The sequence below is a fragment of the Purpureocillium takamizusanense genome, chromosome 1 (assembly GCF_022605165.1).
Source record: "Purpureocillium takamizusanense chromosome 1, complete sequence".
NCBI classification, from domain to species: domain Eukaryota; kingdom Fungi; phylum Ascomycota; class Sordariomycetes; order Hypocreales; family Ophiocordycipitaceae; genus Purpureocillium; species Purpureocillium takamizusanense.
In genome coordinates, this window is record NC_063068.1 from 1,314,424 (window position 1) to 1,324,920 (window position 10,497).

The window sequence follows — 10,497 nt, forward strand, 5'->3', positions numbered from 1 at the left end:
GCTTGGTGCCGCCTGCGTGTGGGTGGGGTGCATGCATCTCAGAAGCACCTCCACTCCAGACAGCTGCGAGCATGGAGGCTGCATCAAAAATTCACATACAGCCCGGCTGCTTCTTTCTCATCATCCTCTCACCATCCTCACATCTCTGACGCACCTCTCTCACGACCACACGCGTGCGTGCACCCGATAATGAGCTACTACTACCTGACGCTACCGGCATCACATATCAATTCAATCTGAGACTGTGCCGCCGTATATACTACTAAGTACTTCGTAGTTACCCAGGCACGGAGCTCTTTGAGAAAGTACCCCCACGACCCCGACGTTACCGCGCCGCCCGTCTCGCCATCACAGGGAAATCATTCAACCTCTCACGCGTGCCTATTCAATGGCGCCCGATAACGACGCCGGCAAGGCATCAGCCCCCTCTGCCAAGATGACATCACCACCGCGAGACTTTGAAAAACTAGCCCCCATCCCCAAAGGTGCGAAGGACCACAACTTCACTTTACCGCACCGCATGCCCTCCTACATCACGTCGCTAACCTTCGTCCCGGGGTCTCCACCCTCTCTCTCGCACAGGCGCCAAAGTCCAGAAACGGCCCCTCACGCGGCGCCAGCTGCCCTCCTCCTCCAAGACGCCCATCGTCTACGTCTCCTCCTCCACGCCCTTCATGTCCGCCGTCCGGCGCGTCCAGAAGCACCTCGACCGCTCCCTCCGCAACGCCACCGCCGCCGCCCCGCGCAACGCGTCGCTGCACGCCCGCGTCGAGGGCCTCAGGCGCCGCGCCGCCGCCGCCGCCGCCGCCGCCGCCGCCGCCGCTTCTTCTTCGGGCTCGGGGCCTTGCCACCACCACGGCGCCGGGGAGGCAGACGATGATGCCGATCCCGGCGCGACGCGTGTGACCGTCACGGGCACGGGGCGCGCCGTGGAAAAGGTCCTCGGTGTCGCGGGCTGGTTCGAGCAAAAGGGCGACTGTCTTGTTGCGCTGCGCACCGGGACTGTGGGGGCCGTCGACGACATCGTGGTTGAAAACGGGGAAGAGGAAGATGAAAGCCGTGTCAGGATGGTGAGCTGCCTCGAGGTCGTGGTGAGCCTCAAGTGAGGCACAACCCCCATACAACAGACTGGCTGTGTCATGGCAGGACGATGCGGCGGTGTCGTCACAAATTTGGACCTCCCTTTAGGTCTGAACGTCGGAGAGGTTTCCGATGTCGTTAAGCGATTCTTTCACAACAAGCACACGCGAGAGCAGCTCTACGAAACACGCATCGGGAGCACGAGCATAGTCTTCGGCCCACCGACCGAACAACGCCAAGATGCCTCCACGCCATCACGCCTTTGACGGCATTGCGCACCTCAGAAACACGCCAGATGAACCAACAAAGTCGTGTATTTGGAGCCACAAACTGTCCATGGCAACGACCGAGAAAAACCCGCGTGGCCGCCCCTGCGCCGTTCCCATGCTAAAGGCCGTTCTTCCAGCTCAGCTGGTACATGTCAAATATCAAGCAATCGCTGAGGCCCATCCTAAACCAGACTCCGGGGACCCTGCTCACGCGCCGCGCGGAGCGGCGGGTCCGCTATGCAAAAAGGGAAGACAAAATGCAGGCCCACGAACGATGCTGCATCAGGCGCTCCGTGGTATCGACCCGGACACAATGTCGGCTTACAGTGGAAAAAGCGGCGGAGGCTGAGTGGTGTCGTAGAGTAGTGGCTGCCTGGAAAGATTCAGGTCACGCGATACGCGCTGCACTCGCCACCGTTAGCCACCGCCGACGTCGGAAACGACTTTGGGTTCTCGATGCGACTCACTCGATTATTAGCTCCTCGCCGTGCCAGACTCCGCTGGCGACCCACAGGCCACAATTGACGATCTCGGCGTAGCGCTTGTCCGGAGTCTTGACTGTGGCAAACATGCGGAAACCGTACTGCCGCGCGTCGATGTCCTTGGGCTGACGAGGACTCAGCAGCGCGTCGAGCGTGTCGCAGGGGCCGGAGAGAGAGCCCCTTGTGCGCATTTCCAGACTGTCCTTGAGGTCAGTTTCTTTATCCAACGGGTACAGGATCTGGGGGGGATGAGGGAGACCAACACGGCGGGAGGCTCGTCGGTCGTCTGCAGAACGAAAGCACCCTCGACGATGCGAATGGGTCGGAATCCTCGTGCTTGGCCCAGGTCATATCCGCCGGCCTGGTGAGAAGAATCTTGCAGTCAGCACGCCGGTCCGATGGCGCCATCGTTGTCGTCGTGTATGGCGAAAGACCTACCATTACCCGACCGTTCCCAAAGGAGCCCGACCAGCTCCCTCTGGAGATTGTGGTAATTTCCTTCTTGACGCGATTCTCGACCAGCGACGGCTCGGGGTTCAGTCCCACGGCGATGCGGAAGTCAAACTCGAGGGTCGGCATTGGAAAAGTGATGGACGGACTAGGAAAGTGATGCAACGCGCGCTTGCAGGATTCCTCGACCGAGGTGCCGCTGCATCCGCCGTCGGACACACCATCGTCGTCGGCATCGTTGTCGTCTTTGGTGTGCCGTTGGTCGGTGATGCATGCAGCAAGGGAGCGCGGTGATGATGAACCACCGACGCCGGTGCACTGGGCCTTGTTGGGGGAAGCGGCGGCGGCGGGGAATCGCAGGCCGGGGGTGATGTTGGTGTCCCAGTCAACAGAGTCGACCTCGTCGAGCCTGCGCTTATGAGAATCGTGAGTGGCATTGTGCTGTGTTTGTCCGTGGCTGCTCTGGTGGAGAGCTGGTGATGAGACGTGCAGACAGGCCATGGTAGCTGCCGTGACATCGGTCGGGGCCGTAGTCGTGGGGAGCGAGAGCGTCTCAGTCTCGGTGGCCATGCTAGGCAGTGCGCTCTGCCCCTTTTGTTTTGAGGGTGCCTAGAGCACAACCCGGCCTCTCTTCCTTTTCCCCCGGTTCTCCTAATGATGAGATGTGACTGCGGCCGTGTGATCTCGGCGTGCCCACGACTGGTTGCCGGAAAACAGAAAGATGGGCGTCGTGTCGTGTCGGAAGCGCTCTCGGGAGCCGATGTGCTGAGCGCTGCAGCCAAGTGGGACGAGACGAGCTCGAGAATCGGGTGAGATGTGGGCAGGGCCGGGTATTTCGTTGACGTCCGCGTCAGGGAATTGGGACTAACACGCGCTGGTGGTGCCGCAACTGCAAATGCGGGACACGCGAGTTGGATGGATGGATGGATGGATGGATGGATGGGATGGGCCGGTGGTGCGCGGGATCGATGAGGGGCAGGCAGGCAAATGAACCAAAGTGACGTCTCGCGTCAGTCAACTGGCTGGACGGGGTTGGAGTATTATACCCGGCCTGGGGGAGCTCGAGCTTGCCATTCGGCTCTCCGGAAGAATATGGGGATATCGGCGAGGGAGCTTAATAAACGGTGGAATCGCCGCCTCGCTAATAACGCCGCCGGCGCTGTTGGCAGTACGTAGGTGTGTGTAGGTACCTTGCCCATGGCCTTTCCACGCTGCTGCTGGTGCCGTGGGCCGCCACGGACGGTGGGCGGACTCGTCGCCTCGACCGCTACCCATGGGACAGGCCATCTCCGACAACCTCTGGTCCGTGTCTGTTGGCAAGGTAGCACCTGGCTGGAATAAGTCCGGGCGGGCCGCAGCACTGCACGGGATAGGGTTTGGCAGGCTGGCTTCATGCAGCAAGTTTGACGGCCCGGATTTCAAATCGCCCGGCCCTCAGTGTCCGCTGACAGTGCACTACTACACCACTTCCTCCTCCTCTTCAGCGACGACGCGCCGCATGAATTGCTGACGGGACCCATCCGCTGTGGCGATGGGCCGGACAATCCAATACAAACCCATGCCCAGCAGCAGCACCTGAGGATGTGGCCGCCGGGTCTGTCGGGCACCGAGGGCGGCGAAGCGGCTGGAGCCCGCTTCGGGGCGATTATCAGGCCGCTACTGGCGGCTGGCGAGCCGCCAATGTCTTGTCCACCACCCACTATTGTTGCTGAAGATGCCGCTGAGCAAGCATTGGCGGCGGGCATAAAAGGGAAATAATCACCGATGTCCTCAGCGGTGGGCAGTTCGGTCACTCCACCGTCGTCTTACGTTGGCCTGTTGTTGTCGTCGTCGCTCCGACATGTTCTCGTGCTGAGGCCATGAAATGCCAAGTGCGTCCTGTCGTTTTGTCCTCGTCTGATCACTGGTTCTGAAGGATGCCAACTGCTAGTTACCGCCTGCAGCCTGCCCGCGGAGGTGAGGCGCTGACGGACTTGCGGGATTCCATTGGAATGCGAGCGGGACCCCCCGGGGAGGGGCCCTTCCTTTTTGTGTGTGCCGTGGAGCGCCCTCCTCGCCTTAACTCCGCGGCGGGGCCTCCGAAACCACTCGGCTGGCCGCCGACCCCGTCCATCCCGACAGCGGAGCCTTTTGTCTTGGGAGAAGGTCATTGTTTTCGCCGGCAAAGCGACTCGTGGCCATCATTGCGGCTCGACGAGAGATACGGGTGCTCGTAGGACCATCTCCGATGGACAAAGGGCGCTCAGCGCGGGAGGGCGTGGCGCCCTGGCTGGGCGAGCGACGGGAGGAGGGCGCCGGCAATGTGCTGCATAAGCGTCTGGTCAGTCAGCCAGCCAAGGCGTCTGGATCTGCTATGAAGCGTCCAGTAACGAAGGACGGGAGCATGTCGTAGCACACCCACACCCACACACGACACACCCACCAGGTACGCATGTACGGTCCAGGCTGGCGAACCAAGCGCGAGCTTATTTTCGCTGCGTCGACCAGGATGGATGCGGTCGATCTGGCAATAATGCTCGATGGCAGCCGACTTGTCAAATGCTGGGTTCTTGAGCGACCGCATACGGCTATCGGACCCTGGATGGAGGTCGAGCTGGGCCGGTAACTTTTGGAGACATACGAAGTGGTAGTGGTAGCAGATATGTAATCAGTGTCGGTACGAAGTACGAAGTAATCAACGTGGCTGCTGACCAACGACATGCGTGCCGGGCCAGCATTGTATTTGTAGGCGATAATGCGAAGCAAGCCGCTCAATCGGCAGTCGTATTTATGAGCGAAAATTGGAGGATTTTGTCGGCGACGCTGGTTGTTGCAACAGGCGAGATAAGGCTTTACTTGCGAGGACGAGGAAGGCGACGTGTGAAGGAACGGATGCCCGAGTGCTCTTTCCTTAACAGACTCACTCTCAGCTACTTTGCTTCGATACCTCAGTAGCAAGTATACTGTCCAGGAAGGTGACTAACTAGCTCCCCGTGCCCGAAGGCTCCTGCCCTAGAGGCCTGTCCCAAGTAGGTGGGGTAGCCACTCAGGGCACTTCCAGATCTGAGTGCATGAGATGATGGGTTTAGCTCATCAGTCCCTGGTCAGCCAATATGGGAATCTCGCAATCCACATAGATAAACGCGCGTGCCTCGCCACCTCTCCATCTTTCTGCAAACCCCGCGGCCAAGGGACTCGATAAAGCTGCCGGCGCTCGACCACTGCGGCCCGAGACATGTCAAAAACCTTGAGCCCGCCGATTCGGTCCGCAGCGCTCCACGGTAGGTACGCGTACCAAGTCCATGGGACCCACCACCACAACTCACATTGCTTGTTGCCTTGCCCACCTGTCATTCTGCATCTCTGCAACCGGCCCCCCCCCAAAGCCTTCTTCCGCTGAGCCAGTCCTACCGTCGACGCGCAAGGGGCAGCAAAGGCCATATCTTGAGTTTTCGCCGACCCGACTGTTACACACTTTGCGCCCTGGAATTTTCTGGACATGGGACCTCGGAGACTCACAGAAAACGGCGTCAATGTGCTTCACTCGAGTCATGCAAGAAGCTGTTGCTCCCTCGCTGACGAGACGACGCTGCCCTCCACTCGTCCCGAGCCCCCCCGCCCCCCGGGGGAGAGCTCAACATCAGATGCTGGTGCCCAGTGAATACACTCGATATGCCACGCGTTTCCTCACAGCTGAGGCCGCTCACAGCCTACCACGAAGGCCAGTTCTTACCAAACAGGCGCGGTGACATGTCGTGGCGATAACGTGAGTTTGACGGTTTGGAATCATGTCACGAGCCAGGCGACGCGGCTTTCCCGGTGGCATGGGCTCTGTCAATTGTCCCCCTGACAGGACCAACAAAGGCTTGGTTGAGAAGATAGAGCGACGAGGCCGGGCGTAGTTGGGACAAGTAGTTCACCTATGAGAGCGGCTTGTCGGTAAATTTCCACGCGATCGAAATGGTTGTTTGTCGGCATCGCGCTTCGATAGTGCTATGCGCAACATACATTGGGCTGTCGAGCCCTTGACCCTCGTCGGTATGTAGGACATGGCTCACACGAGCCCTCGGGGCAACGCCCGAGTTTCTCCATAACCTGCAACGTCTCACCTGCGAGCCTCAGCTGACTTGCGCACCGAGCTCCCACCACTTGACCTTCAAACTCGTAGTCTTTAGCAAATATATTCAGTAGTAACAGTAGATAGACGAGTCACGCTCAGTACTATGCTTTCCTCCATGTCGCCAAAACATCTCTAAGCGCCCACTTGCATTCAACTCGTGCCATAACTCTTCTTTCGCGCAGTCCGATCAGCTTTCATCAAGTTCCGACAAGCGCACTGGTCCTCTTTCTCTGTTCCGCCGCTATGCATACTCTTGGAACCAGCACGCACATTGGGAAGCGCAGGAGAGCCCGGCCCGTCTCACGAAGGGCTCGAGCTTCTAGGATTCGTCTCCCGGAGCGTGAACTCGTAAGCCGGCCGCGTCCACTCGAAACAGTAGTTATGTAATGAAGATACTGCTCGGACCAAGATGTCGGTGCTCAGGACCTCCACCCCCAAGACGAGGAATCGTCGGCCCTTAGGCCAGCCGCATCGGCCTATGACGGTGACATAGGATTTCTGTTTGGCATAAATAGCGGCGTCATGTCCCACATGTAAGTGGGTTGGCTTGCTACTCAGCTTCCTCGTTGCTGCCTACGGACACTCTGCAACACATCTGCCTGTGAGACTCTACAAGGACACTTGGTCTTTACCATTGAGCACTTGGTCTTTACCATTGAGCAGACAAGAACGTTGGGTTCACCTTGAACCAAGTTCGACGGCGAGCGCGAAGCAGAAGACAACCCCCTTATCTCAACTACGCCTATCTGCCAGCGCATACAGGCCGCCACCCGCCGTCATGCACGCGTCCACCATCGCCTTCTTCGCCGGCCTCGCTACCCTCGCCTTCGCGAGCACCGCCCTCCCTGCCGCCACCACCACCGCCACCACCACCCATCCTGAGAAAAGAGAAGGCTACATAAAGACCGGTCCCAACAGGGGCAACGTCTACCACGGGATGAAGTCCGGAGCGGGCACTCAGAACCATCATCACTCCCGCTCTGCGCCGGACGCCTGCGCCGCCGGGTGCAACGGCGATTTCCAGCAGTGCATCAAGGCTGGCACCGCCATCCAAGTATGCTCATCCAGCTACGCCTCCTGCCTCGGGCACAATCCCTTCGACAGGAACCCTTTCGAGGAGCCCACGACCTGCACGAAGGCTCTCTACCCCAGCCCCGATGATGCGCCAGACGCCTGCGCCGCCAAGTGCAACGGCGACTTCCAGCAGTGCTTCAAGGACAGCAAGCCTATGCAGACCTGCGTCTCCGACTACACCCACTGCCTTGGGTACAACCCATTCGAAAAGCTTCCATTCCGGGAGCCCACGGCCTGCAATAAGAAATCCATGCCAGAGAAGCGCCAGACAATATTGTGTGTGCACCAGTGCGAAACGACCTACAGCTGGTGCAAGATGATCCACGGGTCTCATTGTGACGCAGATCGGATCAGATGTCTCGATAAATGTCGTCCAGTCTACGGGAGGGCCCTCAACACAAGAACAGAGCGGCCAGAGAAGCGCGAGATGGGATGTAAGACTATATGCACCGACCGTGAGATTCTCTGCGCCATGTTCCGGAAGCAGGATTATTGTGCGGAGAAAAAAGACAAGTGTTGGGAAAAATGTAACTCATAAACTTAAGCGACCCTCAGAAGAACAGAGTGGCGATAGAACGCATCGATGCGGAGCCTGGGCTGTTGGTCGACCGCAACAGGTACCCGATTGCGCGACTGACCGAGCGGTCGTTGACGTTTTTCCTCTCCCCCCCCCCCGTTTTCCCTTTTTCCTTTGTAACAGTCTTATCCTTTTGTCTTTGGTATTGGCAACCCATGTATATAGCCAGTTGCGTCGTATATAGCATCGTTGTCTTGCAGATCTATCTAGTATCCACCTCATTGGCGTTGCGAACACCACCTCTCTCCTCAACCGCTTTACTTCTCAGAGCCGAGTGCCAGACTACGTGAAAGGAATGACTACCACAGCGCCAGTCACCTCGCCGAGCATAGCCCCCCCTTTTCGGCACGTAAGTGAGTCTGGAGCTGATGGACATACGTGTCCTCAAAGCGCTCGTGATGTACAGAGCCCTCGAAAGCCGGTATTAGATCATCCGAGCACGAGCCGTGGAGGTGGGTTTAGCCCGAGACAATCCCCAAACTCTCATGGGTCATGACGACGGGAAAGTGGGGGGTAGTGACTGAAGTGCGGCTTCACAAGCCATCATGTTAATTTACATGTGATTACAGTTTCGCAGGACAAGTGTCTGTGCAACGTCTAGTGTACGTCAGCTATAGCTTGCAATAGCCGTCGGCAATTTTGGCGTAATTCCGAGCGTCTACTTTACAAGGCGGTTTCGGGGTTTTCAACCTGCTTGAGATTTGATGGCATTGAAAAGGCTATATCTTGCTTCTTTTCCATTCCAACTGGCTGGTCTTCGCCTTCAGCTAAATGCATACCGAGGCATGAACTGGTGAAAAACCTACGGTCGCCATGGAAAGAAGTGCCTCTACACGGCGCGGTGCGAGCATTAAACAAGAACATGTTGCTAATCGCCGAGGGTTGACTTGGGAGCAAGTTGGTGAGTTATTACATGTATATACATGGCGAGGGATTCCCCGCTGACCGTATTATATAGCGCCGTGGCAAAGGTATGATAAAGATTCAACAGTAGTACCGACTCCCCAGCATCTTACTCATTTACATCATCTTAGGGATAACGATTTTATCCTTACGGGATATAGGTACGGCTTAAGTTCGCTATTAAACAATGCTGAAGCTAATCGATGAATGAAGACAAGCATCTTACTCGTACATCACATCCTTATGGAGTGCCATAGACATGCACAATGAGACCGGTGCGTCACCCCACCAGTCTGTTCATGATGGACGAGTGCTAACATCAATCTCAGCCAACATTTGGTCGCACCTTCTCGGGGCCTTGTACATTCTCGTCAAGCTGTTCAACTTCATGCACGGGAGAGCACTCACAGTACACGCGACCGACGCAATCGCCGTTGCTCTCTTCTTCTTGAGCTGTGTGGCATGTTTCCTCATGTCGGCATCCTACCATTGCCTATCCGACCACAGCCCGGGCATCAATCGCCTAGGTAACCAGCTCGACCACCTCGGCATCGTTGTCATCTTCTGGGGGGCCAGCACCTCGGCCTGTCATTTCGTCTTCGCGTCTCGAGACACGCTGAAGGCCACCTATATCCTCGTCTTGTCGGTTTCCGCGGCAGTCTGCGGGTGGTTCACGCTGCAGCCCATGTTCCGGACGCCGCGGTTCCGCTCCGCGAGAGCCCTGACATACTCCTTGCTCGGCTTGTCCATGGCCATACCGTTCGTCCACGTCCTTCTTGAGATGGAACTAGAAGAGCTGGATGAGAAAATGGAATTGTCCTCGTTCTTGGGCATGATACTCCTTGTTTTTCTGGGCGGACTCATGTACGCCGTGAGGGTGCCGGAGCGCTGGTTTCCTGGAACGTTTGATGTTTTGGGTCAGAGTCACAACTGGCTACATGTACTGGTTCTGGCGGCAGCTTTACTTAGACTGGACGGCCTGTTAGATCTTCTGGCTAATAAGAATTACGCGCTTTAGCTCAGGATAGAGTCGCGAGGGGGGGAAGAATAGAGCAATGCTGTTTGCAAAGAACCATGAAAGTGAATTATCTGTGTGGCCGGACTTTTCCACGTCTGTGAACAGCACATCTTAGTCAACATAGCATAACACAAAGTAAATTCCCTTGGCAGCTTTCGTCTCTCCTTTAAGCACGGGACAACATCAAGTACATGCCGGTTCATATTCTGCTTCCAAGTAGGTAGAAAACGCCCTATGCGTTCGCTTGGTAAGTGGCCACGTTATCGATCGGCGCATCATTTTTGACGCTGGTAGGACCGAGTGAAGCTAAGTCTCGATCCTTGGGCAGCGATGGCCATGTGATATACCACGCAAAGACTAGGCCCGGGCCGGCAGAGGCAGCTGCTCGCAGTAGTACTTACGAAGATTCCTGATATCCTATCTTACAGGCCGTGTCGCGGCCATACTCCGCGCCATGGCAATTATGGGACGGTTACCGTAATTCGAGACCCCAAGAGCTTATTGTGTCGCGGCTTGCTTATGGTGATTGTATCGCAAGGCAGACA

General features: G+C 57.2%; 5 protein-coding genes across 5 annotated transcripts; 3 read left to right on the forward strand and 2 right to left on the reverse strand.

The window, feature by feature from the left end:
* The first annotated feature begins 99 nt into the window (after positions 1 to 99).
* On the forward strand, positions 100 to 1,507 carry JDV02_000447 (Ribonuclease P). The gene is made up of 2 exons (XM_047981254.1): positions 100 to 485; positions 583 to 1,507. Exons 1-2 carry the CDS (start codon positions 389 to 391, stop codon positions 1,104 to 1,106), a joined length of 621 nt encoding a protein of 206 aa, XP_047837212.1. The 5' UTR covers positions 100 to 388; the 3' UTR covers positions 1,107 to 1,507.
* Positions 1,508 to 1,732: 225 nt separating this feature from the next.
* JDV02_000448 (uncharacterized protein) lies at positions 1,733 to 2,851 on the reverse strand (the record flags this gene model as incomplete). The annotated part of the gene is made up of 4 exons (XM_047981255.1): positions 1,733 to 1,751; positions 1,817 to 2,029; positions 2,095 to 2,192; positions 2,270 to 2,851. 4 exons carry the CDS (start codon positions 2,849 to 2,851, stop codon positions 1,733 to 1,735), a joined length of 912 nt encoding a protein of 303 aa, XP_047837213.1.
* Positions 2,852 to 4,315: 1,464 nt separating this feature from the next.
* Positions 4,316 to 4,844, reverse strand: JDV02_000449 (uncharacterized protein; the record flags this gene model as incomplete). Its single annotated transcript, XM_047981256.1, has 1 exon — positions 4,316 to 4,844. The coding sequence occupies one exon, from the start codon at positions 4,842 to 4,844 to the stop codon at positions 4,524 to 4,526; it is 321 nt and encodes a 106-aa protein (XP_047837214.1). The 3' UTR covers positions 4,316 to 4,523.
* A 2,154-nt stretch (positions 4,845 to 6,998) lies between these two features.
* Positions 6,999 to 8,118, forward strand: JDV02_000450 (uncharacterized protein). The gene has a single exon (XM_047981257.1). It carries the CDS (start codon positions 7,159 to 7,161, stop codon positions 7,990 to 7,992), a length of 834 nt encoding a protein of 277 aa, XP_047837215.1. The 5' UTR covers positions 6,999 to 7,158; the 3' UTR covers positions 7,993 to 8,118.
* Positions 8,119 to 9,193: 1,075 nt separating this feature from the next.
* Positions 9,194 to 9,952, forward strand: JDV02_000451 (uncharacterized protein; the record flags this gene model as incomplete). The annotated part of the gene is made up of 2 exons (XM_047981258.1): positions 9,194 to 9,209; positions 9,264 to 9,952. The coding sequence occupies 2 exons, from the start codon at positions 9,194 to 9,196 to the stop codon at positions 9,950 to 9,952; spliced, it is 705 nt and encodes a 234-aa protein (XP_047837216.1).
* Positions 9,953 to 10,497: the final 545 nt, after the last annotated feature.

Excerpts from the sequence above, each read along its gene's own strand:
- JDV02_000447 (XM_047981254.1), top strand. The coding sequence starts at position 389 with ATGGCGCCCGATAACGACGCCGGCAAGGCATCAGCCCCCTCTGCCAAG. Across the intron at positions 486-582 it reads ACTAGCCCCCATCCCCAAAG|GCGCCAAAGTCCAGAAACGG; the intron begins GTGCGAAGGACC and ends TCTCTCGCACAG.
- JDV02_000450 (XM_047981257.1), top strand. The coding sequence starts at position 7,159 with ATGCACGCGTCCACCATCGCCTTCTTCGCCGGCCTCGCTACCCTCGCC.